This window comes from Taeniopygia guttata, chromosome 6 (genome assembly GCF_048771995.1).
Source record: "Taeniopygia guttata chromosome 6, bTaeGut7.mat, whole genome shotgun sequence".
Lineage (NCBI taxonomy): Eukaryota > Metazoa > Chordata > Aves > Passeriformes > Estrildidae > Taeniopygia > Taeniopygia guttata.
In genome coordinates this window covers 16400807-16428001 of record NC_133031.1, presented here as the reverse complement: position 1 = coordinate 16428001, position 27195 = coordinate 16400807, and the positions used below count along the sequence as shown (strand labels likewise).

At 36.8% G+C, this 27195-nt stretch overlaps 1 protein-coding gene across 5 annotated transcripts in view; it reads left to right on the top strand.

Annotated features, from left to right (window-relative positions):
• Positions 1 to 27195, top strand: part of VCL (vinculin) — a 55463-nt gene that overhangs the window by 7642 nt on the left and 20626 nt on the right. For all 5 annotated transcript variants that reach the window (XM_072931535.1, XM_012574529.5, XM_072931536.1 and 2 more), the window contains exons 2-6: positions 11034 to 11104; positions 17120 to 17270; positions 19071 to 19179; positions 21545 to 21667; positions 21937 to 22097. In XM_072931535.1, coding sequence (XP_072787636.1) covers positions 11034 to 11104; positions 17120 to 17270; positions 19071 to 19179; positions 21545 to 21667; positions 21937 to 22097 — 615 coding nt within the window. The remainder of the gene's footprint in view (positions 1 to 11033; positions 11105 to 17119; positions 17271 to 19070; positions 19180 to 21544; positions 21668 to 21936; positions 22098 to 27195) is intronic.

The following is a 27195-nucleotide window of genomic DNA, read 5'->3' as shown; positions in this document are numbered from 1 at the left end:
AAATATTGTCCTGTAATTGGAGTCTAGAGTAACAACTTGTGTTGAACCATGGAAATAGACCAGATGAATGAATATTGCAACTACCTTCATTTCTGAAGATGCTTTGTGGATACAAGATGACTTGCTGCATGAGGAGATGAAATGATCAAATGAAGGCTAGATCTTCTTTTCAGTTACAGATGCTTCACCAATAAGTATCTCTTCCAAACACAAGCTGAGTATTCCAGCAGCTCAAAACTGAGCTGGGAGCGGGGGAATTGGGGGCATGACCCTACATTCATAGTACTTGGAAGTAGGTCTAGTTTGTCCTTGGCGTAAATCGGGCCCTAGTGCATCTGTGAGGATATGAAAGACTGACAAGAGAATCAGTAGAGGGAACAAACCTTTCCTTTGCTTACTTTGCCTAATAATTAAAGTGTACTGAGGTATGGCTTGTACTTGCCCATAATATCCTGGGACTAGAACCAAACATTTCTGTTAAAATATATCGAAGAACTCACTTTGTAACATATGTCCTATTCAGAAGTCAGTATTGTTCTGATGCTTCAGGAGAGATATTTACAATGTGAGTAATGAACCATGGGTAACAATAGTGGCTAATGAAGGGGGAGAAAAGCAAAAAACTGAAAACCTCTTTGTTATCAAAGCCACTCTAGAGTTTCTGAAACTGTCAGCTCGTTGGCTCCTAGTTGATGATGATATCTGACCCTTTCTCTCGCTGAGAAAGTGTTGGAACAGTTTCCTAGTATTCTGACTTCATGGGTAGGGTAGGAAACTGATGATTCATGTTGGGTGTCTCCAGTAAAGAAAGGAGAAACTAACAAGCTGTTTCTGTTAGTGTTGGCCTAGGATAGTTATGAAGAGACCTATTGTAATAATGTTGCATTGCATTTAAAATCAATGGTTACACCCACAGAATAGCAAATGTAGCTTTAACTTCTTTCAGCAAATATAAATTTTCCTTGTGCCAAGCTCTCATGTTATTTTAGGTACCTGGGATTGCTTAAGGCAGGTATTCTCAGAAAAGACAGAGGTAAATAAGTCTATGAGTACATAATTTTTTGTGTTGTGGTCAGACATCAGCACCTATCCCACAGTGGACCCACATTTTACCTAGTCCTTATTTTGCTGCTCTATTTACAAGCATTTTTTGTTGTCTTTCATGCCACTCATTAGGTTCAACTCTAGATACACTTTGGGATAGACCCAATCTCTGCATGCTCAGCTAATGTCTTTGTTCTTCCTAGCAGGAGCATGGTTCATTCAGGCAGGCCTCCTGCCACTTGTACTTGTCTTCCTGCTCATCAGGATGAACCAGCTTGGAGTAGGTGATCCTTGAAAATCAACCAGCTCTCCAGAATTTCTCTCTCTAGAACTGTTATATATGATTTCTCCAGTTAGGTCTCTCAAGAGCCTAAAGTCGGTTCTGATGCTCAAGCTCCAATTTGTCTAGTTCTTCCTTTCAGGATTCTTAATTCTGCCATCTAATGGTCACTCCCTCTGTCATTGGCATTCCCAATCAATTCTTCCTTGTTTCCAACAGCAGAGCATTTCCTGCCTTTGGCTCCTCAGCCTGTATCTACCAATGAAAGATAATTGGAGCTTACAGTCTGTGAAAGGAAAAGTACAGGCAAGCAGTTTTCATATTAAACTGAATTTTTTTTTTTGTGATGGCTTAAGAAGGTTTCATTTCAGCGAGTATCATGCTTAATCTTTGACTGCAGTACATGTGGTCCATAAATAAAATGGTGAATAGCAGAGCTGAGAAAGTACTGCTTTGGTGAATTTTACAAGCTTTATGCTCAGATATCTTTGTGTGTGCAGCTTAAAATGTTTGGTTATGTTGCAGCTATTCTGGTCTCATTGCTCAATGTTTAACTTGTGTTTGTGAGAATAGTAAAATAGTGGTATTCGATTGCAACTTCATTTTAGTAGCTGAACCTTAGCATGAACTAGACACAAGCCTGCCTCTCCTTAAATACTGGAAAGCATGCAAGAAAACAGCCGTAGTCATTAATTTCATAGATGAGTATAGTCACAGAAGTGCTATAGGAGTATGAGAAATGGTGAGCGAACTGATGAGAGGCGCTCGGGTCACCATAGCTAAGTCACTGTATGATGGGAAAACTAATGAATGTTCTCAGCCTTTCTTTTTGAATGGGTGCATTAAAATGGGAAGCTTGTTAAAGGCTGAGCCAGGAAAGTCCTTATCAAGTTCTTGCCCATTCTCATCTTTCAGCCATTTGCCAGGTATCAGCTCTTCATTTTCAGAAGTCTGATGCTTCCTGTCAGGCAGGGGAGCTGTTAAAAGCTATCATCTAGAACTTATTTCAGCTTAATTGCTGCTTCTCTTGTCTTCCAAACTTTTCCTGAATTTCAGGAGGCTGCATATCGCAGCTGTTTTAGATGAGGGAAGCATTATTAAAACCTCCTTCTCTTATGCAGGTTTTGTTTTGTTCACCTGTACAAATACTTGCCAGAAGGAGCAGAAACGGACTTCAACTAGAGTGATAGTCAGTACATGTGAGAACAGATATGTTGTGAGCTGTGAGCATTTTTGGGTGGATTTGCTTCCTGGTGACCACAAACTTACAATGGCTAAGAGTAAATTCTAGATGCGTGGGAAATAATAATTGTTGTGAGAGAAATTGTTGTGTAGAATGAGTTAAATGATAAAAATTCTCAATAGAATCAGTGACAACTAGGAATTGGATGACACTACTCTTATTGGTTATGTCATCCCTTAGTAAAAGACTTTGAAGAGACTAAGGGTTTGGGGTTTTTGTAGTAAAAGACTATAAATTATGGCATAGAAGCAAACCTTATCAGTATAGTCAAAGTATATTGTTTTTCAGAGTGAGTCCATAAAGAAATAGCTATTGTTATTGAAAGTAGTTGGTTTTAAGGCTTTAAAAAATGATAGTGATAAATGAACATATAATGAGCTTAAGATTTAAAAATTAGTTTTTATAGCTGAATGAGTCTTCATCTAACTTGGAATTAATGCTGTATCTGACTACTTTATTTGACTTCTAATATTTGCTATCAGCTCTTTCTGCTGAGTGGCTGTTTTTAATGCTTTGCAAATTCTTTGTGATTACTCCACATGTAAGCAGGTCATCTTCTACGTGCTTGCAGAGCTGGTTGGTCATGAACACTGAAAGCAAAATCAAGCTGATAAATAATCACATGATATCAAGTTTCTGACACATGTTTTCAATGTGCTGTGAGTGAGTACTGTCCCTTGGAAAACAGCCTACCATATCTAGTAAAATGCTCTTTAATTGGACTCTGTTGTAGCTAATTAGAAGATTTCATTTAAAATGTGAGCAATAATTTGCACCATGAACTTAGTATGCACTAGAAATAGCTGTTAGTCAAGTAAAGTAAGACTTGTAAAAGTCAAATTGTGCAGTGTGCTGCAGAAGGTGGATAATTGCTATAGAACATTGTGTAGCATGTATCTCGCTGGTCAAGATACATTTGCTGTTGCAGAGCTTATGCCAAAATATTTAATGCTGTGAATTTCTGTTGCTCCAGTCATATATTGGTGAGCATGTCAAGATACTTTCAATATATTAAAAACATAGTGAAAAAGATTACTTTATTAATAAAGGAATTCTAGATAAGTGTTTTTTCTTATTCTGTTTTCTCGCAGGGAACCATTCCTGCCATGAATTTAGTGGGGGGAAAACTGTTCTCTGGAACCACTGATGCTCTAGGACAGAGCTGATAAGGGATGTAGTGGAAGTCTTTCTGTGGAAGAAGGATAATCACTGTTGAATAGTCTGGTTTTCAGAAGTCAGTACAAACATATAGCAACTGGAAGTTCCTAAAATTCAGGGCCTGGTAGCCATCCTACATTTTCAGTTGTGGCATATTAAAATGCCTCATTGAGGTGGCAATATCTGTCAAATCAGCAGTGTTTTCAAAAAGTAAAATGGGTTATAAAAGGTAACAACAGATTTTGTAGTTAACTAAATGGCAAAGGGAAATTAAAGCACTTCTATTGGACATCTGTCTTGTAGCTGATACAGTCAGTTACTACATCAGTAAATTTCAGATGCAGAACAGTAGAGAAACTGCACTACTGTTGTACATTTGATAGTTACTCAAGAAGTAACAGAAAACACTTTTTGTCTTTGCTTTTTTTTTAGCTTCTTGAATATCTGTGCTAACACGTGGGTAAGTGGAATACTAGCTTATATTGTGGTCTGTGTAACAATAATAAATTAGTTTATCCTTCTGATGAAGGAAAAAAACGGAGTGGGTGAACTCAGTTATTATCTATGTGTAGGTATAGTTAGGGTTGGTTTAGAGATACTGCGGTACAATATTTATCTGTATCAGAATCAGATTCTTCTAGGCAGCCCTGCTGTATTTGGAACCAAATCTGCCTTCCATTTGATAGGATCTGTACACTTCCTATGATGACACTTCTTACTATGCCACTCTTGCCAACAGGGCCAGAAAGCCTCAAGATTAGTAAATTTTCTGGCTGCTTCTACTTGACTTAACACTTGAAATGCTGGGAGGACAGGATGCATTTGAGTTACTGGGGCATGATGCATATTTTCATCCTCCAAATCCTCTGCAACATGCAGATATTAGAATATTGTCAAAGATGGTGTAAATCTACCAGAATCATGGTGTTTGGTTTCTTTTTTTCAGACAAGCAACTGAATAATGAGAAAACTTAGCTCCAAAATCATGTTATCTTTTGTTACAGTACTAATACGTGTGTACACATGCAGCAGAATTTATGTTAAGAGGTGCTCTGAATTTCTTGACCACAGATCTGAGTGCATGGAAATGAACTGGAAAACTTTTGGAGTCTGCAATGCTGTTTGGTATGTGGTGTTATCTTTAGATTTTCTTGTAAAGGTAGCTGTTAGCAGCTCTCAATTTCATTTCTAGACTTCAGTTGCTGTATCTTATTTTTCCTGGTGAATTTTGTAAATTTCCAAGGGTTAGAGATGACTTACATGAATTATGTTATTTGACTGAAGTAGAGTTATAATGTCCTAAATTATTTAATGTCCTAATTTTAATTTGAGGTACTGGTTTGCAAAAAGAAACTCTTCTTTTGTAAGAGAACTAATTACCAAATTATAATAGTTCTGTTAAATATATCACATCATCAATATATGTTTACTTAACTTCTGTGAAGTTATTTCTGGAATTAGACAAACCATCTGGGCCTCAGCTCTGTAACAGAGCTGGTAACAGAGTTAGTAGGTACTAGCAGCATTAAGAAGTCTTTTGGTATCCAGATGATGTTGCTTTCTATTTTCCATATGGTTCTTGTTTCATAGTTCTGTATGTTATGTGGACAGCAGGATTTCCTTAGCCTTAAGCCAGTTAAATTTTTCTTAATTGTCAATGAAGACAGGTAGGTCAGTTTGCTGCTGCTGAGGACCAGATGGCTGATGTTTCCTAATTTGCTTGCCAGATGACTTTGGAATTGTACCCTGCTATGGCTGGAATGCAGTCTGCAGGGCAATCATGAGAAAACCAGGAGTCAGGACACAGCTTCCATGCTGGCTGAAAGGACAAGGGGACAGGCTCTGATTCACCAGTCTCTTCAGCATCGTGCCTGGCTTCAAGACAGAGTTGGGACTGGTTCACTGCTGGCATATGTATATTGTTCATTTGGTGAAAACTAAAAGCAGGAGGAGAATTTAGCTGCACGTTTCTTTGGACTTCTTTCCATCTCGAATTGCATTGGCCTGTTCACCTACAGAAAAGTAGAAAACTCTAAAGCTTCTTAAACCAGTGGTAAACTCGCTGATTCTAAGTGACATATTAATCCTATTTATAATTGAAAGCAAGATGAGTAGAGTGATGAAGAGATTGGAATTTGCTTTGTTAAAAGCTTCTGAGAGTCTTTGAAGAAAAACAAAAGTTTGTGTTTGAAAAAAATGTTGTAGTTTAAGACTCACTTTTTCAGTTGTATTAAATAAGAAGGATAAGATTGTGAACCTTTTCACTTTGATTTTTCTAAAAACACTTCAACGTTGCTTGACTTTTCTGTTCAGAGTTTGCAAATGTCCTGTGTTTACTGGAAGCTGGATGTATATGATAATTGTTGAGTGACTTGTACATTCAGATGAGACAAAGTAATTTCATGATGTACCCCAAAGCTGTTTGACTTATGTCTGACAAAGTTTGGTGTTTGGCTCCCATCAGGATGTACACAATGCTGTTTTGACAGGTTTACCACATGGATTATGGCAGCTAAAGGTTAGGGCATGATAATCATTCATTCTAACACCTGTATTTCTGAAAGGGCTGAGTGAAACAGATAGGAATACCTACAACTGGATCTTCTTGACAGTATATGTAATGACAGTGCAATCAAAATCCTGTGACTGATAAGAACAAAGGTAAACAGTCAAGTCCTGTTTTGCTTCTCTTTCCTGCCAGTGCTTCTTCCAAAAAGCTTTCCATGTAATTGGGCTCTGATGACTGGTTTCACAAAAGGAAAACTGAACAATTGAAAAATACTTACTGAGCCCTTGCCACTTCTGAAGGCACTGAGACAAACTGGTCTCTGAATCCATGTGGGATAAAGGGCCTCCTTCCTAGGCCTCCAGTGGACAAGCCTTGTCCAAGGAGTGTACTCTGAAAGGTATAGGATTCACAACTGGATATGATAAATTTCAGTCATTTTCCTTATGTTGTCATGTGTAAGACCCCTCATTATGGAACCTGAATTAAAATTGTTCCATGAGGATTTATTTCTCTCTGCCCACATTGCATTTTTTCAGTCCAGGCTGAAACATATGTCATCTATGCCAGCAAGGAGTTAGCATAAATGTGGTATAAATTTGGCTTGCTTCTAGCTCAACTTGATTCTTTGTTCCTAGTCATGATATCTAGGTTAGTTTTACTTTAAGATGCAGGATGTGTGGAAAGTACTGGTTGATTCCATTTTGAGATGGATTCTAGATGTGGCTGTGCAATGTAGAGACTGTTGTCATTGTAGAATTAAAGCAAATACTTAATTTTATTTTTTCAGGGTAGACATCTAAAAAAATTTGTGAAGAAGTTGCAGGGAGCTTGATAGGACTGAACTGGTGAATAAGAAATTTTTGATTTGAGATTTAATACTCCTACTACTGTGTCACAATCCTTACTGAAAGCAAGACATGGACAAATGCATAAACCTGGGAGTGGATTTTTACCAAGTTGTCCTCTGGTAAAATTGCTTTTATAGTATATGGACTTAGACACTTTTTGTGGCACTTGGGTTTGTCAAGCAAAACTCATATTGCAACTTATTTCTTGGGGGAGCCATGGGGGTAACAGCCAGGGCTGTTCTTTGTTCACTAGATCATGGTGAAGGAATATTTTTGTACTCCTTGCTGAAATGACAGATGCTTTAAATTAAGCTTCTTGAACAATGCAAGAACTAATTCTTCTAAGGTCATCTTCCCTTTTAACAGAGGAAATCATATAAGCTGTGAGGAAAATGTCTCTTCCAGCATTTGGCAAATTGTCAAACTAGTATTGTAAACAGAGGCATTCAGAGGGATCTTTGTTTAAAAAAATAAATTAAATTACCCTTAAACAATAAACTTTGAATTCCCATCTTAATTATTTTTGTTCTATTTGATGTGATACATGCAGTTTTTACTTTCAAACTGCAGAAGTAAAAAGGGCTAGATATTACTGGGTTCTTGTCTGTTTAAACTAACTCTCATAGAATTACAGAAGATGAAATTACTTCTCACTGAACAGCTGTTGTTCACGGTATCTAGCAGGCTAAGAAGGTGAGCAAGGGACCTTGTTTTATTCTTCCTGCAATAGAAGCAGATATGAAAAATTGCAAAACTGCCTATAAGGAAGAAACCTTGGCCTGATGAAAAACCTTTTTTTTCTTTTCCCTTAAGAAAATTCTCCACATCAGAAAGCTTAAAGCATACTGGTTTTTTATTAATCAGTGGCAAATAGAACTTTCAGGAGACTGACAAACAAGGTTAAAAGCAGGAGCAGGAAATCTCAATCTCTTCCTCCTGCTTATAGATAACTACATTCCTAGAAAGTTTTTCAGTGGCCATATATGCCCTCTGACTTTTGTGTGTCCCATTTCCCTTCCATTTCTTGACTTGTCTGCCTCCTGTTCCCTGCTTTTTTGAGCAGGGAACAAGAAGGAAAGTAGCTCACTGTTTATTCAACTGATGTTTCTGTAATCTCCAAAAAGTTCAGAAATTAATGTGAGGTAGAAGTTGTAACTAGGAAACTCTTAGGTTTGCTTGAGAGCTCCCCTTACTCTGTAGGGGGCAGTGTTGAAATTATGGTTATTTTAGTGTGTTAGTCAGGGTGGTTTCTTTGGAACCATGAGTAAGTGCCGCTCCAACACTGTGTAATAGCAGAAACTTCTGTATCGCTGTCACTTCCTAGCAAGTTAAGATAATTTTAGGAGGTAAGAATATCCGAAACCCAAACAGGAATCCTGTCATTTTTTCTACACGTGTACTGTTGGCTAGAAATAAAATGTGTTTCTCAGATGATTGTTTTATATTAGCCTGAAGCTGGACAAACTACTTGACTGAAATAAGGAATGTGTAGATACTATATCTTCAAGGAAAAAAAATTCTCACTTTTTTGGAATTGGACTGTGAGGAGGGTAGTTGTTGCCTTGTGCTACACTGCAATGTGTCCAAAACTTGCTTAGGCCATGTAAAGTTCAATCTGAAGAAACAGGATCTTGTGAAAACTAAGTAGGAAACAAAGCAACAAAAACCCCTAACCACAAAGCTAGGAGGGCAAACCCACTAAACTTTTTTGAGGATGTATAATTTTACTCATTAATATGTCTTAATGTTTTGAGACTTTTCCTATTAAATGTTAGTGGAGTACATTTGTTTTTATGTGCCATTTCTATACCTTGGCTACAACTGCAAAGAGCAGTAAATGGAAAGGTTAAATAACAGCTATGCAAACAAAGTTTTATATTTAAACAGGTTCAGGAGTATATTCTATGTTGGTGCTTAAAACAAGGTTGAAAGTCCTTTTTACTAGAAAGGTAGTGGACCTTTGTAATTGATGCGTCACTGAAGCTGCTTGAAATCTTGTGTCCTTTCTGTGGTGTACAGTATTGAGGCTATGGATGGACTTGGAAGAGAGATGTCATTGGAGTTAAGGACAGATTTTTTTTTTGAGGTAAAAAATCTCCACAGAAAACTCCCAAACAACAGAAGAGGAGTTGACTCTTATACCTATGTTACTTCTATTTGAAGATTAAAGATAGTTCTATAGCTACTTTTCTAGCTATAGCAAAAAAATATCTGTATGTGTGTGTATCTGTAGACATATAAAGTAGATATACAACTGCCTACAAGTAGTTGATAATACTTCTTTGATTACCAAACCTAGACCTATCCTTTTATAAAGGAGACTTATCTTTTCTAGACTGAGTGATTAAATGTTTTCTGTATGGTCTAATACACCTGGCCAATATAACAATTACTGGAATGACTGTCAACTTAAAGTGCCCCCCACATTGTAAACTTCATTTTTTTTCATTCTTTAAAGTTATACTTTTTTCAATATATTTAACTGTATGCAGGTTGGTACAGCTGGAGGAAAATAAATCTTGAAGGCATGGTTCTTGTAAATAAAGTATTGCTTTTCATTTTCACCTGGTGAGAATCTTTTGTGTAACAATGTGTAATCCAGAGTTACTGGGAATTAATCAATTTTTAGTGTGATCATGATCATGCATGTATCCATACAAACTTGTGAGAATTATGAAGAATATGTTTCCTGAGTGCAATGGAAATAATTGGAACAAAGCAGGCATACTCTGTGGTGGGTCATGGAGCATCCATTTAGAATCGTGCTCCTGAGGCATTGCCTCAGTCAAAGCAACACTGCAGTGCTGTGCACTAGGACAGTGCATGACAGTTTATAAACCTACTGTGAACACAAGAGACAGAAACTTACCATAAAATTAATAATCCTTAACTTTTCTTGCACTTTCATTACTTTTAAGTATCTGTGTGACTAATTGTGAGTGTAGTACTAATAGATTAAAAAAAACCAGACTAGGCTCAATCGGTTGGAAGCAAATAAAATACTCAGGGCAGTGGACTTCTGTCATGTCCCTCTGAAGAGGAGCAGAGCAAGGAGGCAGTTTTTGGCAAGCAGCAAAAATTTGCAAGGAAGCAGTGGTTCTGGAAGGCTGTACAGCATTAGAATTGGCAAGTGCTGTGCATACTGACACACTACATCTTCTGTCCAAACCCAGTGAATCCTTAAGCACCAGCTGATCAGGGATTTTCAGGGCTATCTTGTCTAGCTTGAGCAGGTCTGGCAGCTCTTAACATAAAGTGGTGTCTGGTTTAAAAACCTTCTGCTTTGTGATGCCTTTCTGAATAGCTTATTCAGCTGGAAAATACAGCGAACAAAGGAGCTGGAAATATTTTGTCAAGTTGGTGATCTCACAGTTCAAAGAGTCAGCTACCAATTATAAAGACTTCTATTGTGTAACACAAGAGCTAGTGTATAGAAAGCTCCAGATCTTACTCTCTTTCTTTATTGGCTTCTGCATAATTAATTTTTGCCTAAAGGATGGTGTGGATGAGGGGTGCATTCTCAGTAATCAATTGCATTTTTTTAATAGACTAACTTGCTAGCAAAAGGAGGGTAAATTTTTTGTCTTTGAATTTGATTTCTGACTTAAGGAAATTAGGACAGAGGGAGACCTTCAGAGATTAAGTTTTTACAACTAAGTGCAGGAAAAAATAGTATTGTTTCTATAGAGAGTAGGAAAAGGGAGAAGTGTGTGTTGGTGTGTCCTCATTTAATTTAGTAGAGATGATAGGAAACAATTTTTGATTTCTCTGGCATTAAGTTAACCACAGTATATAGTGATCTCAAAAGGAGACACAGTAACAGGAACCTACTGAAAGGAGGAGTCATTAGTACAAAGTTTTGGGGGTTTTTTTTTGTTATTTCCCTATTTGCTTTTATCTGGCCTTGATATTGAAATTTTCATTCTTAAGTATGTCTTTCTTCTCCTGCAGGTTGGAAAGGAGACTGTGCAGACAACAGAAGACCAGATCTTGAAAAGGGATATGCCACCAGCGTTTATCAAGTAAACGAATTTTATTGTAAATCTTGTATTATGCATACAGGAAACCTGTTCCAGTGTCAGGAACAACCTCTTTGGCAGCAGGGATTTGTCTTGTTACATTCTGTATATATGACTACATATATATGGTATTTCTTCCTTTAAAAAAAAATTACAAAAATGAATCAGGGTAATAATGGTACTTAGCTGTGTGTCCTGTAGGTTTGCTTGAAGTGTCAGAGACAATGTGGTGTCTCAATCTGTTTCTATTCAATGGGAAAATGTGAATTTGTCAGTATAGGCAGATGATGGCATAACTGCCTGGAATTCTAGGACATTTGAAGAGCAGTGATTTGCTGCAGACAGTGTAGTAGACAGTCCCCTTACAGCAGACATTCTTAATTCTGTGTCTTGGTGTAAAAGACAACTGACTTTCTCCTTTTGTTGCCTTAAGCCTTAAAATGATACATCACACCTTGTTGTGGAGTTCCCAAGCTGCTTATTGCCACCTGACTTCTTTTGAAGTAACTTTCTTTTACAATCTACTGCCTAGAGGAACCTCTTTGTTAGCATTGTCCAGTGTATACAGAATTCTGAGTATTTTACTGTTATTTTCAAACAGGTAGATAGTCAAAACAAGAAAGCATTGAGACAACAGGGAAAATATGAAAGAGAGAAGGGAGGTGATGTCTAAGGAGTTAATTTATGGTAGGCAGTGAATAAGGATTTAGTTTATTACACTGTAGGTTGACAAAATGAATTATTAAAATAATGCTTAGGACCAGGTGGTGTTAGCATATGAGTTCAAGAATTAAATTGCTGAATTATTAGTGAAGTCCCTTGAGACCACCAGTACATCAATCAAAGTGATGCTACAGCCTGAGAAACTTTCTAGGGAAATCTGGGGAGCAGGAGATGTATAGGTCTGATGTACTCTTGGAATAAATTATTAGAAATTGTGTATTAGAGAACAGAGAGCCCTCTCCTATGTATCATGTGCTTTGAGTGAATGGACAGTGTTGCTGTGGAGGGAAATTCTGCCTTATAAATCTGTTGGTATTCTTAGAAATATCACAAATAGGGAAAGGGTAGTCCAAGTAATAAAGTATACACTGATTTCTAAACTTGGCAGGATCTAGAAACTTTTAAGAAGGTGAAGTAGCTGCAGAGTAATTAGAAAATCTTTTGTATGAAAAAGAGAAAATTGAACTGACAATGGCAAGAGGAAGTCAGTAGGACTGCAGAGCTCTTGGTTGGGATTGTGCTTTTCACCATATTAATAAATGTTCTGGAGACCAGGCTGACTTGTGAGGCAAAAGTACTTAGTGATGATCCCAAGTCTTCTGCAGGGCAGAGAGTTTAATGGATGACTCTGGGAAATTACAGTACCTTATAAATTGAAGTGACTTGATGTTAAGTGTGGATTAAATTACTTTTAAATATCTGAAATTATGCATGCTTGGGAGAGGTCTGATGGCAGATAGGATGATTGAACTGACCATTACCAATAGTGAGCAAAGTCTTTGAGCTGTTGTACTTTGAGAGCATCCTTACATGTTCATAATGTAAAAGTAAATAAAACATCAGGTTTATCATCAAAGAATGAGAGATCAAAATGTCACAATATACTTTTGTTCTGCAGCTTGAATACTGCACATACTGGTAGTCACACAAATTTTGAAAGGTTGTAGTAGGACTGGAAAAAGCTTGTAGAAGGGCTTGGAGAACAAAGGCACAGAATTACTTCTTATATTACTTATAAGGCAAAGCTGAGTAGACTGGAACTCTTCAGCCTGGGAAAAGTGACAGAGAGGGGACTGAGGCCATGACAATGTCTGAGGAAGTCTGAGTTGCATGGAGAAGGCGAAAACTTGTGTTTTTCCTGTGCAGAACTTGATGGGGGAATTGCTTTAAGCTAGCAGTTTGTAAGCCAACAGCAGGGAGAGATTCTGTGCTGTTAAAACTCTTCATGTGGGTTTGGAGGTTAATAGCTAAGTACTTAGAGAGATCCATCGTGGGTCATCAAATACACAAAGTGCAGGAAGTCCCAAGAACTGAAAATAGTTGAAGGATGGGAGAGTGCCTAGAGGAAGCATGATAAATGCTTATCCTGCTTTTAACCTTCCTTAGGCTTTTACTTGCAGCTACTATTGGAGACAGGATGCTGAGCTAAATGGGCTTTTGATACAATCCACTACAGTATTTATCATGCTGTGTTCCTGGTGTGTGATCTTGTGTGGCTGTAGGGGGGTTTGATTTTTTGAGGGAAGTGTTTATTTCATGAAATGAGATCAAAGCTTTTTTCTTGTGCAGATGTATAATTTTGATTGTGCTCATTTTCTAGGTTGTGTGGAACTTTTATTTAATTTCCAGCTTCTTCATCTGGACAAGTAAAGTATTAAGGAAAAGAGATTTTTAAGTTGCTGTGCTGTGTTCAGCCTTTGATCAAATTGTAGCAAATTGTGCAAAACTTGAATTAAATTACTGTAGAAATATGACACAAGTACTGTTGAATAGTACCACTTTATGCTGGGTGCAAGGACTTTTTCTGCAGCAATTCATGACTGTGTGAGCTGTGATACAAGGTAAAATGGGAACCAAAGGTAGCTGTCAGAGTAATGACACCCCACTCCACGGAGTACTTACTATCCTAGATGCAGTAACATGAGTTAGGAATGTTCAATGTTTTTTATGAATGATAACATGTTTTGTTTGTGGGTTTTTGTTAATCTGGAGTTTATATCAAAATGAATTTGTACAAGTTAACAGTTTCTTGTTTATATGAGGAGTGTATTGTCCTGGGTATCTTGGTTATGGGGACAAATGATAGTCACAGGTGAGCTACAAAGGGACCCTTATCTTTTACTGCAAAGGACAGGATTTAGATGCAAGATTTGAAACAGATGAGTCTTTTTTTGGTTTTGTTTTTGTTTCTAAAGCATTAGTTCACTAACTGGCATTCCTTTTTAAGGAAGTGCTCAGGTAGAATTTGTACTAGTGCATGGCTGATGGGTAAGAAACAGTACACGTGCTAGCATTGCATTCCCTGTTTGTATTTCCTCCATCCAAAAGGATCACCAGTCCTGGAGGATGGAGAGATCTGATTATTATTTTGAAAGACTTGATACAGGCATAGAGGGTTCATAATAAATATATATTATGGTAATCTGTGAAGCTTTTCAGTGGGAGTGTGATTGAGCAGCAAAACAACTTGCTGGCTGCTGAAAAGCTATCATGCACCCCTTCACTTGCTACTGACATAAACAACATTGGAACTGTTGACTTAGAATTAAAAAATGCTGAGATCTTTATCTTAATTGTCTTAATCAGCAAGGAATATAAGTAATGCATATAATTTACATCAGATGTTTTGCAATGTGTTCCTATTACTTGTTGAGCTTCTTCTGTAAAGAAGTGAAGAACTGCAGTCTCTAGGCAAAGAATAGGGTTACACTATTTGTTTACACTGAGAATAAAAATTTGTTTAACTTTCATGCACAAGCTCATTTAACCAATCAATCAACAATGCTATTCTATGTTAACTTATTGGTAGCTGAGCTGTAGCTGCACTGCTGGTATCTGTATTAACAAATAATTGTTAATGTAAAATGTTTGCTTTTTGCTTTATATTTCTAGAACTGCAAGTAATCAAAACTGTAGTGGTTAAACCGGAAGACATACTCAGGGAAAAGCAGAGGTCAATCCTAAAACCTAAGATGATAGTTTAGCATAAGCTACTTTTTTTTCCCTCATGGTTTGTTAAGGAATACATTTAACAGCAGTGAAGTGGATTGACTACCCAAAATAGTATGGTTAGAAATATTGTGACCAGTGTCTCCCCACAAAGAATTTGTCTGGTATTAAGACAGCTTTATTGTAATCATGCCTCAAAATTAAATACACTTTTTTACTAAGATAGGCTGTTGGGTTATTTTATGTTGCAATATCATACAGAGATTAGAAACTTCACCATAGCAATGAACTTCTATTCAAACTTCTGAACATGCTTGATTCTTGTGATAGAACAAGTGGTTCATTGCATTTTAAGGGACTTTAGTAGTTTGTGTTGTTGTTTTGGTTGATTGGTTTTTTTCCATGGAAGCAAATCAATCCTAATCTTTTGCTTCCTAGCATGTGTGCTTTGCAGGGGATGAAATGTGTCTGATTTTCCAACACCACTATGATTTTCTTGTACACAGCTTACACTCCTGAAGCATTTTAAGTGCATTGGGAAGTTTATACAAAATAGGCATTATACTACTGAAATTCACATTTACCTTTAAGAGGTTCAACCCTAAAAAACTGTAGAAGAAAACTTTGAATCTTTAGAAACACTCTTTTCATTAATTATGGTGACTTCTGGTGTAATACACGTTTATGTTAATTCTTGTCTTAACCAATGAAAAAGGCATCCTTAAGATAATTATCAGTATTAAACAGACAACCATGAAATTAATATGTAGGAAATTAAGTATTTCTGAGCCTATAGCTCTGAGCTGCTGAAGATGATTTGTTTAATCCCTTTCTTGGCAGAGTTGAAAAGAATAAATGTGAGAAGCAGGCACGGAAATCTAATTTTTAGTGAAGTCAGTTGACTTTGATAACACAACTAAGTGCATTGCATAGTGATGAACAGACCATTTCCACTTTCTGCCTTGAAACCCTTTGGCATTTTCTTGCTTGGTTAGGAGCCTTTGCCATCTGATACACTGAGCAGATGTCTCCCAAAAAGAGCTGGTTATGCTTATACAGCTGGTCCAATGTGATCTATTCTAGGGAGCTATTAGCTGAAAACTTTACTTTCTGGACAAAAGTGTGTTTTCCTGTAATGGGTGTATTATTTCTACTTGTTAAATTTAGATGTAACCATTAAGTTCTAATATTTCTGTTAGCAAAGAGCATGGGGTGGGGGGTGGGGAATGGGTTAACTAAAACTTCCCAAAAGTACTCTTACTGAAGTATGATAAAAGAGTGTGCCCAAGTGGTCAGTAGAACATGAGCTATGTGGCAGGCATGTAAAAGTGTTCATAAGAGGTAGCATTGCTGTAATAAAAGTCTTTTATGTTTGCTGGAACCTCATGTTATTGAATGAGCACATGGCACTCACATGCACAGAGCATTATTTATTACACTACACTTAATAGAAATGGGAGACAGTGGAGGAAAGTGCAGTCAATAACTGCAGTCAGAAGTAGCATAGCTAACAGGAAAGGGAAGTCAGAATTTTTTATTCTGCAAAGGTGTCACAAAAGTAATTATAAGAGAACAAAATAAAAATATTTTCAGTCTTCCAATTTTTGATTTTTTAAAATTGTTATATTAAATGGTTTGATGGAACTAATTTCAGAGCTTATCTTCTTATTGTAAGTACCTTTTGTGTTACTGTAGTTACATACTGTAATATCTTGCAAAATCTTCTTTCTGCTTTTATGTCTGGAATTGCAAGCTGCATTTGAACACTGTACCTCTCCACTACATTTTGTGGTTATTTAAAATGCGCTTTCTATGAGTGTTAACATTCTGAAGACCTGAACTACAGCTTCAATGACCAGAGCACAGTGTCTTTCTTGAAACGATGTTATTTTGTCCTAATATGTAGCTGTCATGTAATATTTATCGATAGCAATTACTACTTGAATAACAATGCCTAGACAAGGTTAATAAAAGTTAACAGTTACTTTGATTGTGAAGTCCTAAAAGAATCATTGTTTTGTTCCCTGCTCTTGTCATGAAGAATGTAAGGGTTGGGAGCTCTCCTTAATGACACTGTTCTGTGTGCTCTGTAAGGGGTACTTCTAGCGTTCCCTATGTGGGAAGGTTGTGTGTCTTCTGAAAAACTGGGTTGTATGGTTGGTGGTGACTTTTTGTTAGAAAAAATACAATAAATACTCTTGCCTTTTTAACTATCAAGGTGTAGAATGATCAGTTTGCTTGTGGTACTTCAAACGGTAAAGTTAAAAATAAATCCAACTTTTTCTCAAGCCTGTTGTCATACAGGCAGAAACTAATCAGCAAGTGTTGCCTGCTGGCTTTCCACAGAGTGGAGAACGCCTGCACCAAACTTGTGCGAGCGGCCCAGATGCTGCAAGCAGATCCTTATTCAGTACCAGCTCGTGACTATCTCATTGATGGATCAAGAGGAATCCTTTCTGGAACATCAGACTTGCTCCTGACATTTGATGAAGCAGAGGTAGGAATCCCAGCCCGACTGACTTAAGTGCCTGCACAGCAGTATTGCTAATTAAAATGTCCTCCTAACTAAATTAGCTAAACCAAACTATTAAATAGATTAATGAGCTTTTGACCATTTCATCTTGATTGGAAACATATTTTGCATTCCTTTCTGTCAGAAGGAGCTTGAGACCTGTTGCTCTGTTTTGTTAGAAGCATTTTTGCATGCCATAATGTTTAGGTGCTTCCTGTAATTATTGCTCAAAAAGGCCAGATCTCATCAACTATCCGATACCTTCCTGATGCTTTTCTGTATTCCCTTCACCTTACCCATTACTGATCCTTTCATTTTCTGTATCCATTGATACTGATCCACTTTCTAACATGTTGTCTGGTTCATTAGCTCTGGCAATTTAATTTGCCTTGGGGCATGGGAGGTAATGCAAATTTGGACTGTGGCTAGTCAGGCAGAAGATGTGTTCTGATAAATCTAACAGTTACACAAATCTATGTTTTGGCTGTTGCACAAGCCAGAAACTGACTCCGAAGTGCTCTTTGTCCACCCTCATATGTACAAAAAAAAGCCGCAGTTGCAAGAAAATGTAAATGTCTTCATGTTTTAAATTTTTTTGTTAACAAATCCTAGTTTTGATGCTCTTTCTGGGGATGTAGAGTCTTGCTTATTTCTGAATAAGAAATATCATGCTGCTAGAAATGCTGATGTCAGTCCTAATTCTGCTACAATTTGTTAACCTATGGGATTGTTTCTCTTCTTGCTGTTCTGAGTAATCTAACATGGTATCCTCCTCTCATTTAACCATCTCATGGCAATGTTAGCATCTTCCTCTGAAATTATTTTTAATAGAAGTGTTACTGGGCTTTCAAGGAAGTTAATAGCTTTTAATCTCTCTTTCTAGTGTTTAGGAAATGAGTTGACTTTTGTGAAGTTAATGCTTTGTGGGACTGCCTGCCTGAAAAGAAAGCCATTAGTCAGGAATGTTTGGTTTTTCACAAGTATTTAAGTTGGCTTGTGTCTATCCTATGTTTCAATATAAAATAACATTGGGACAAACTGAAATGAGTTTCAGAGGAATCTTTGGCCTTTTCTAGGTGCTAAACACTGCATGTAGTTGATACAAATTCAATGTTAATTTACTTGTTCTTCCATACTAATTGTGTGTAGTGATGGAAGAAGTAATGTGGTTCAGAGGTTAGAATATTTACTGACTGAGAGCTGTTTAGGAATCAAATGTAGACTGAAAAAAGTTCAGCTGAGGCAGAGGTCCAGAGGTAAATGAAATCAGCCTTCACAGATTTTTCTGGAAAGTTTAAGATGTTGGATCTATCTTCCCTGCTGGAATGCTGGGTAATGCTTTATCCATATGTAAAGCTGTATGGTAAATGATACTTCCTCTGAAAGTCTGAAAGCCTGAAGTCTGCTTTCTATGTAGCTTTGCTTTGTGATTTAAGTTAAATATTTTATTGATGAAATTGCAATGAAAAACTTCAAGCATGACAGCATACATAAATGAATCTCTAATCTATGTTCTCAATGCTATCCTTCATTTATCATACAAAGTGAAAACATTGTAGGTAGGATTTTGCATTTCTGAGTAGTGGAAAGCTAATTAAATATTGGCTCATTACAGCATTTGACTAATGGAATTTGGGCAACTTATTCAGGATCTCAGACCTTTATGATTGCCCATTTGTCCTATTGGCAAATGCTATAACTAAACTGTTCTAATAACAGGTTTGCATTCCTAATGCAAGTGTAACTGAGCTTTACCTAAGAAATAATGGGATGTTCCTCTCTTAGGTCCGTAAAATCATCCGTGTCTGCAAAGGAATATTGGAATACTTGACTGTGGCGGAAGTGGTAGAGACAATGGAGGATCTGGTGACTTACACAAAGAATTTAGGGCCAGGTTTGATTTGCTCCAGTCTTTCATAAATATATTAAGTATAGTCTTTTCCACTACTTCCTTCTCCTGCCAGTGTCTTTCTCACCCAAGTTTTGAGCACTGGGATAATGGTAAAGCAGTTACTCTGGAAGTTTCTATTGGGAAGAATGACTCTGTTTCCAGTCTCTTTTAAGAATACAGAAGATGTTGGTAAATGAGATGTGCATGTGAATGATCTGTGCTGTACTTTTCCTGTACTGTGAAGGAAGGAAGCATGCATAAGTAAGGATAAAACAAAAAAGAAATGAGAAAGCTGTGTAACTAAGCACTCAAGATATAAAATGCATTAAGCTGATAAAACGTCTGCACTGGCTGATATAGTTAGGCCCAGTAGGAATTTTTTGGACTAGTTTGTGCTACATGTCATGTGTTAATATCTTAATGAGATTGCAGAAATAGCTGTCTTGAAGTATGATACAAAAGCCCAGCTGTTATGGAAATTCTCTGTTTGCTCTTTGATGCTCCTTCACTACTTGTTACTTCACTGTGTTAACTCACACTTTGAGTGGAGGAAGTGATTGGTAAGCGAGGAGCTGCTGTCTCTATCTCTTTATTGCCCTAGAGGAAATCTATCATTTACCTATATCATCTGCTAGTTCAAATGCTTTAGCTTCAGCATGAAGTAGCTAAAGTATTTAACAGACGTATTCTGTAAAATTGAGATGTGGTGGTGGCAGTGTAGGAAGATGTTGGAATTAAAATTACACTGAACTAAAGAATGCTTATATAAAACCAGCAGGAATCTAGTTAGTACTTTATATTTATAAATACTTGTGTCATGTGGCTAGGTGATAAATGAAACGACTGAGCTGTCATGGCACAGAGCATGTTTGTAGATTATCCTATTTTGATTTAACACGTGTATACTTGATTTTGTTTCTAGATGTGGAAAAACTTTGAAGTTCCATATGGCGGTATAGTGTTCTCTAAACTTTTGTTTCTTGCCTTCAATTAAATAGTTTTTGCCTCATTTTGAATAGGAAAAAAATAAAAGGGCTATCTTCTCTTTCCCTGAGACTTTTTATTTGACTTGGTATATACACTTCTAGTTTCTCTTTGGTTATTGTCCTACATATCTTTAAAATGGAAGTTTTCCCTAAATTAAGTTTGCTCTGTTGGACTCAGCTACAAGCATTTGGGTCTTTTCACTGAACATCACATGCATAATTTGGTTTTACATATGAACGACAGAGGTCTTGGGTAAGTGTCTTAATTTCTTAGAGTGAGATGTAGGCTTGTTACCTTTATTGCAAATAATCTTCTCTAAACTCATGATATTCTGAATAAATAGTGAGCCTTGTGCTTCTGGAGTGCTGTAGAAGCTCTGTCTTTGTCTGAGCTGACTGCTGCTCAACACCTCCAGCCCATGCCCACAAAATGTAAAGTCCTCATTCCTTGTAGTAGTGTTAATGGGCATTTGAACTTAACCATTCATGTTAAATAAGGTTAAATAAATAAATATATAAAGAAGGGGAATATAAGCAGGTATGCCTAAAGTCAAGGAAGTGCTTATGGGTTTTATGCTGGAAGTAGAGAGTGGAACATTAATTAACATTAACCTCTTAAGGCTTTTGTCATTTAAAAGGAAATATGGTTCTGCACAGCTTGCCTCTCTGGGCAGTCTGTCAGTATGAGCATCCTACTACTTTTCAATGATGTTATGAAAACAGTATTAAGATGCCTAAGATGCTAACCAGCAGAAAGGTAATTCAGCCAAAGAATATACAGCTTCCTTCCAGTTTTATACCCTGGAGGAGAAAGTAGGAGCACAACAGCACCAATTTAAATAATCTTAAGTTTTTATGAAGCTGTGTCTGAAGTTTCCATGTGCACTGTGTGGTAAACCGCACAAGTCTTAGCTATTGCTGTAGAATAAATGTAATTCTTTTCTAGCAAATATGAAGTGTAAATAAATACAGTTCTTGACCTCTGGTAGAACCTCCAAGTAAACAAACAAAATCCTGATGTTTCCTTTTTCTGTCCTTTACTTAGGCAAGAATCAAACCTTAACAGAAAGATAACACCCTTCCCTTGCCCCTTAAATCAGCTTCCAGTGTTCATTAAGTTATTTCATGTCCTAAACCAGTAATTTCAATTATTTTCCTATTTTATTGATAAAATTTTAAATCAAGACATTTGGGTAGTCTTTCTACTTTACATAGTGGCTAGGTTTTGAATAGGTGATTTCTCTGAAGTATCTGGAATGTGTGTAAAAAAATAGCTGCTAATACAAAAGTTTTAAACTTCAATATAGCTTTTATCAATTGCTATGCCTTATTCTTGTTTAGAAATCTCAAGTGTTTCAATGTTCAATTACTTCAATCTTTAGGAATGACAAAGATGGCCAAAATGATTGATGAGAGACAACAAGAATTAACTCATCAGGAACATAGGGTTATGCTGGTAAACTCCATGAATACAGTGAAGGAGCTATTGCCAGTACTTATTTCAGGTATTTTTTGCTTTGTTCTTTAATACCATTCTGAATTACTGTTTTGAACTGGAGTTCACATGCTTTATGTTAATTAATCTCAACATCTGTAATCAAGTGCAAGTAACTGTGTTTCTGGTATTAAAACTACAATCTCTTTGAGAGAAAATGGTCCAACCAAAAGAAAATGTTCCATATAAATACAGTAGAAGGTCAACTTGACCACTGATTGGTCTTGCATATACCTTTTTCTGGTGTTTTCACAGCTATAATCTCTGGTATTTTCACAGCTATGAAGATTTTTGTAACCACAAAAAATTCTAAAAGCCAGGGAATAGAAGAGGCCTTGAAAAACCGTAATTTCACAGTAGAGAAAATGAGTGCTGAGATAAATGAAATAATTCGTGTATTGCAACTTACTTCCTGGGATGAAGATGCCTGGGCGAGCAAGGTATTTTCATATCAACATTTGCATGTAGAAGTCTACTTTTTGTCTACCATATTTTGCCCTTTTAAACGTGGACTTTTGAGACCACTGGAATATGTATTAGTGCATCAGTTTTGTAACACTATGTAATTGCATCATATAATCTCTTCAAGGTCAAATATCTTCAGAGATAAATATATTCATGTATCTTTCAAAATGAGCTTTCTGTCAATATGCAAAGTTAAACTAGTGTGGGATTTGAAGGTAGTTCAGTGGTTTACAGTAACTCAGTGGTCAAACAGAGGACAGATTTATTCATGCTTTAGTTTCAGCATCATTAGGAAGTCGTGCAGTATAGTGTATTCCACTCAGAGAAGTATATAAGTTATGTATAACTATCCTACGTAATAATTTTTGACATAGGAAAGTTAGGTAAAAAAGTTATTGTTCATTCAACTGGCCTCATAGCTAGGCATTCATGAGATCAAGATTTGCCTTCTAGATCCTGCCAGAAAAGTTAGGCTACTGTCGTATTCCTTGTGCAAAAGGCTTGGAATTGAGACATTTTAGTCAATTTTGGGGAATTCCTCCTTAAACACTTGCCCCATTTCTCCCTGCCCCATTTTTATTCTGGACATGAGAGTAAATTTCAGGTTTTTGTCTTATCTCAAATCTGTTAGACTGGTGTGGCTTTCTGGGTAAGTTTTGCCTGTGAAGCTGGCTTATGGACAGGATTGGTTCCTATACCTCAGTGTTCAGCTGTGTAACTGCAACCACTTACATGGAGCAAATTGCTGCTCTGAAGTGATGCTGAAATGTCTAGAAGACTGTAAAGCAGGTCTGACAGACAGAATCATAAGTGTTGTGAGCTCACAAGTAAATGCAGCTGCATAACTGAAATTCCTGCCAAGTTATTTTTGAGTATTTAGAAGTAAATTGCTGAAGATGTTTTTTTAAGGGTTAATGCTATGAGCAACAAACAAGGATAAATGTCATGGAAAACTTACTAAGACCGGAAGCTAGACCGGTTAGTAAATGAAGTCTAGCAGGAAATCTAACATTGATGTAACCAAGATATAAAATCACTTTGGCCTATGTTGTTTGGCACTTGACCCTTAGTTTGTCTCTTGATTTATTTTGTCACTATCACTTCCTTATTATGACTACTGTATGCATCTCTTTTTGTTGTCCTGTTTCTTACCCTTTTCTCACCTTTAGAAGGTAAGCTTTCTTCCACACCCTCCACCTCTACCTTGTACTAAACCAAAAAAAAGCATGTCTGTGGGATTTTGTGGTGTGTGCAGACCGTGTGCTGTGCAACTTCTCTGTGTGCCAGCTGTGCCACTGGCATTTATACTTATGGATATACACACAGTTTTAAAAATATGATAATAGCTATGCCTAGCTGTTGTAGCATTGGCTGTCACTGAGAATGGTAATTGCAAGCTGATCTGCATTAAGACTCTTTCTGAATCTGATTAGAGTCAAGGCAAGATTTTACAGCACATTCTTGCTGAATGCTTTTATGTTAATTTATGTAGTGACAAAGGGTCCAGTCATGCAGGAATCAGCTTTCTGCATGGCCAGAAAGCTTTATTAAGTCAGGAATTTTGTCTATTCCATAGTGTTTTACACATAGCTTTCCTTCATTTTAGAAGGTTCATGTTCTTTAGGTCTAGGCTTAAAACTGCAGTCTAGTATTGGTACTTTTTCAATTCAGTTTAATTTTTGATTTAAACTTTCTTGTATTTTATGAAATATGAATACTGTTTTGTTTTACACAAAAAATTTGGAAATTTTTGTGGTAAAGAAAAATGTCTATTGCAAAGAGTTGACAATTTAGGCTTAGGAAATTCTTATTCATACCGCTGTGAGGAAGATTAATACGGGATTTAATTAAGAAAACAGTTGGTATATTAGCAGTACTTCCTAATGGAAAATATTGGTCGTTATGCTTAATGCATAAATATGTTGTGGGGATTAGTATAATTGAAGTATAATTCTACTCTGAACTGAGAACTTTTTAATTGTGTTTTGTTTTTGAATTAAGATATTTTGATGATGTGGAACTGTAGCACTGGGCATTAATCAAATAGTGATGACAAGGCATTTGAATTGAAAAAAGCATTGGGATGACGAAGCAGAAGCTAGTTTGCCAATAGTCACCTAGCACAGACATAATTCTGTATTTGCACACATGTCTAACAATTGACTTGTTATTTTGCTAGGAGGGGAGGTGAAGGAGCTATTTAGTTGTAGTTGAGGTCACTATTGCATGCATTTTGTACCTGATGGTGAAAGAAAAGATTTTCCCCATGTTTTCCTGGAATAAAGTAAGGTGTTTGGGGATGCTCAGCCTTGAATTTGTATGTGTGTAGTACATGCTATTGCTGACGTTGAACTTCATTTTATGTTTATTAGTCCATCTTGAGTTTTTTGTCCCTTGAATTATCACAATCTGTCTAGAGAGAGTGGAGAATGAACAAGTATAGAGCCAAAGTTGTAGGTTTGGGAGGAGTTGTAGCTGTAGGTAAACTATTTTGTAGGTCTCTCTGGACTCTGCACATTACTATTACTAGATTACAATAATTTCTGCTTACAGTGGATTTTAAAAATAGTATGGTGCTTTAGAATTGAAATACTATTCTTGGACAATATCTTGGGGAAAAGAATTGTATCTATTTTTTCATTCATAGCTTTGAAATATTTTCCTTGAATTTTTTGTTTTACAAAGGAATTTAATTTTCTCTTGTGTGTATTTTAAGTGTTTATTTTAAAATGAATTTGAAGTAATACTTAATTCAGACATCTTTCATTTCCATGGAATTGGAGGGAATTAACAGTTGAAAAAGTTGAGAAATATCTAATATCTTGCAGGATTGAACCCTGAAGGGTGACTAAGCTATCTATTTTACCAGAACACTGGCTTGCCTATTTCCTACAACATTGCCTTGTTTGGTCATGAAATGCAGATATCCTTAGACTAGACCACTTTATTGAGTCAGAGGTTGTGTTTTACATCCAGTAAGGAATTGTGTAGGATTTATTTTGCTCTTCTGCATAGCAGAGCCAATACTACCTGCTCCCTGAATAAGCTCAAAATTCTTGGTAGTGGCAGAAATGATGCATAGAAGTGTCTTCATTAATATTTGCTTTAGGAATTGGTTTGGAACAAATCCAGCTTGCTCTTTTCCCTTCAGACAGTGTTGCCCTAGTTGTAAAACTTGATTAACTGAAATTGTTTACCTCTTCTGAAAATGTAATAGTGTTAATAAACTTCCTTTTGGCAACAGGGGAACTGTTGACAGGGACAGAAGAGAAAGAATAAATTTTTGCTGATAAAACTCTATAAATTTTTTTTTCAGAAGAGCAGTGGGATTTAAGAAAAATTTCATGCTTGCAAACGATATTTTGTTGGCAAATCTCGAAGAATTAAATTTTAAACATACTTAGCTGTTTAGGAGACCAATAAAGTATTTAAACACCTACAGAAATAAGGACTATCAAGACACTTTCAAGCAGTGAGACCTTGAGCAAGTTGCTGTGCTTTTTTAGATTGAGTGTTTCTGCTTTTGTCTTCCTTGCTTCTTAATAGCCTGAATTGTTTAAGTCCAGACCTTTCAGTATGGCTTTACCTTTGTTGCTTGCCGGGTATCTGACACCAGGCACAGCTCTGGCAGACACAAAAGTGCTGTACCAACAAACCTAGTTAAGGGTGCATTCTAGTTTTCTATTGCATTATTCAACTCACTGCAATGAAAACTCCTTACTGGGCTATAGCTGAGAGGGATTCCTGGGTCTGTGTAGATGGGGAATTGGTGCTTTAAGAGCAGTTGTCTTGAAACACTTCAAGTGTTTATGCTAGGATTTCACCAGATTTTTATTTTAAATAGAAAAAGGGGACAATATTTTGCCAACATGACTGTAGAGGAACACAGGATAGCAGGACTCACCCTGCAGAGTAATCCAGTTATGTAACTCCATATGACAGGGCAGATGGATCCTGTTGCTGCTGGGGCAGTGCTGGCAATTACAAAATCAGAAGTGCAAAATCTGGAACACCTATGATTTTTGTCCTCAGATATTAATTACACTTCAGATTCAGAGGCTTCTATGTAATTCTGCTGAAACTGCAACACTCGGTAGGCAGCTGGGACAACACAAAAGCCTGTGAGAGTGAAAAGGGAGGGGCAATGACAGCTTTCCCAACACTGCTTTTCTCCTCCCACTCCTACCATCTCATTGACACAATAAGAAACATCTGTTGCCTTTTAATAAATTCACTTTGTTGTTTGAAATTATTTCTGGGTAGACAGGCCTGAAATAGACCATTCATTTCAAGCTAAAGTGGCTTCAGCCCAATATAAACAACAGAAAACAGTAACACCTACCTTCATAGGCAGTAAGATTTATATACACATTTGAATATTCAATGAATATTTGCTTGTCTCTTATAATACATTCAATGCACAATTCTTAAGCTATAGAGAGGATGATTTTTAAAATAATGTGCCCATCTCCCACCCCTAGCTGCATATCCTACCTTTTGGAAGCTTTTTCAAACAGGTCTTGTTAAGTTTGGAGACCCATTTCCTCGATTTTAGACCCAGTCATCCAGATGAAAATAATTCTGCTTTTGGTGCTCTCTCTCAGGCTGTGATTCAAGAGCCTTTAAAAATATTCAGTTTCTTGCTGAATTATGAATAGCTGACAGACCAACATGCCTGAATAAAAATGTCAGAATATTAGTGTTGTATGTTTGAGAGTAAGCATGCAGAATGAACAACTGGGTAAAAATGTGGCGTTTCTTTAGTGTTGCCAGGATAGCACATGCTATAGTAAAGTCCTGTACTGATCACTGATGGTACTAGGCTTCTCTTCAAAAGCATTGGACATGGGCAGTCTGGTTCAGATGCTACATGAGAACCAGGCTTCTTTTTGTCATCTCTATACCAATCATGGGATCTTAGATGCATTTCAAATCACTTCCATGGTATGTGTGGCAAAAAGCTATTTTGGCTTTTCCACAACTTCTTACTTAGGCACGTTACTGTTTTCACTATCCTTCCATTTATGTAAGATGGAAAACTTGTGGCCTCTAGTGGAGGGATGGCACATGAAC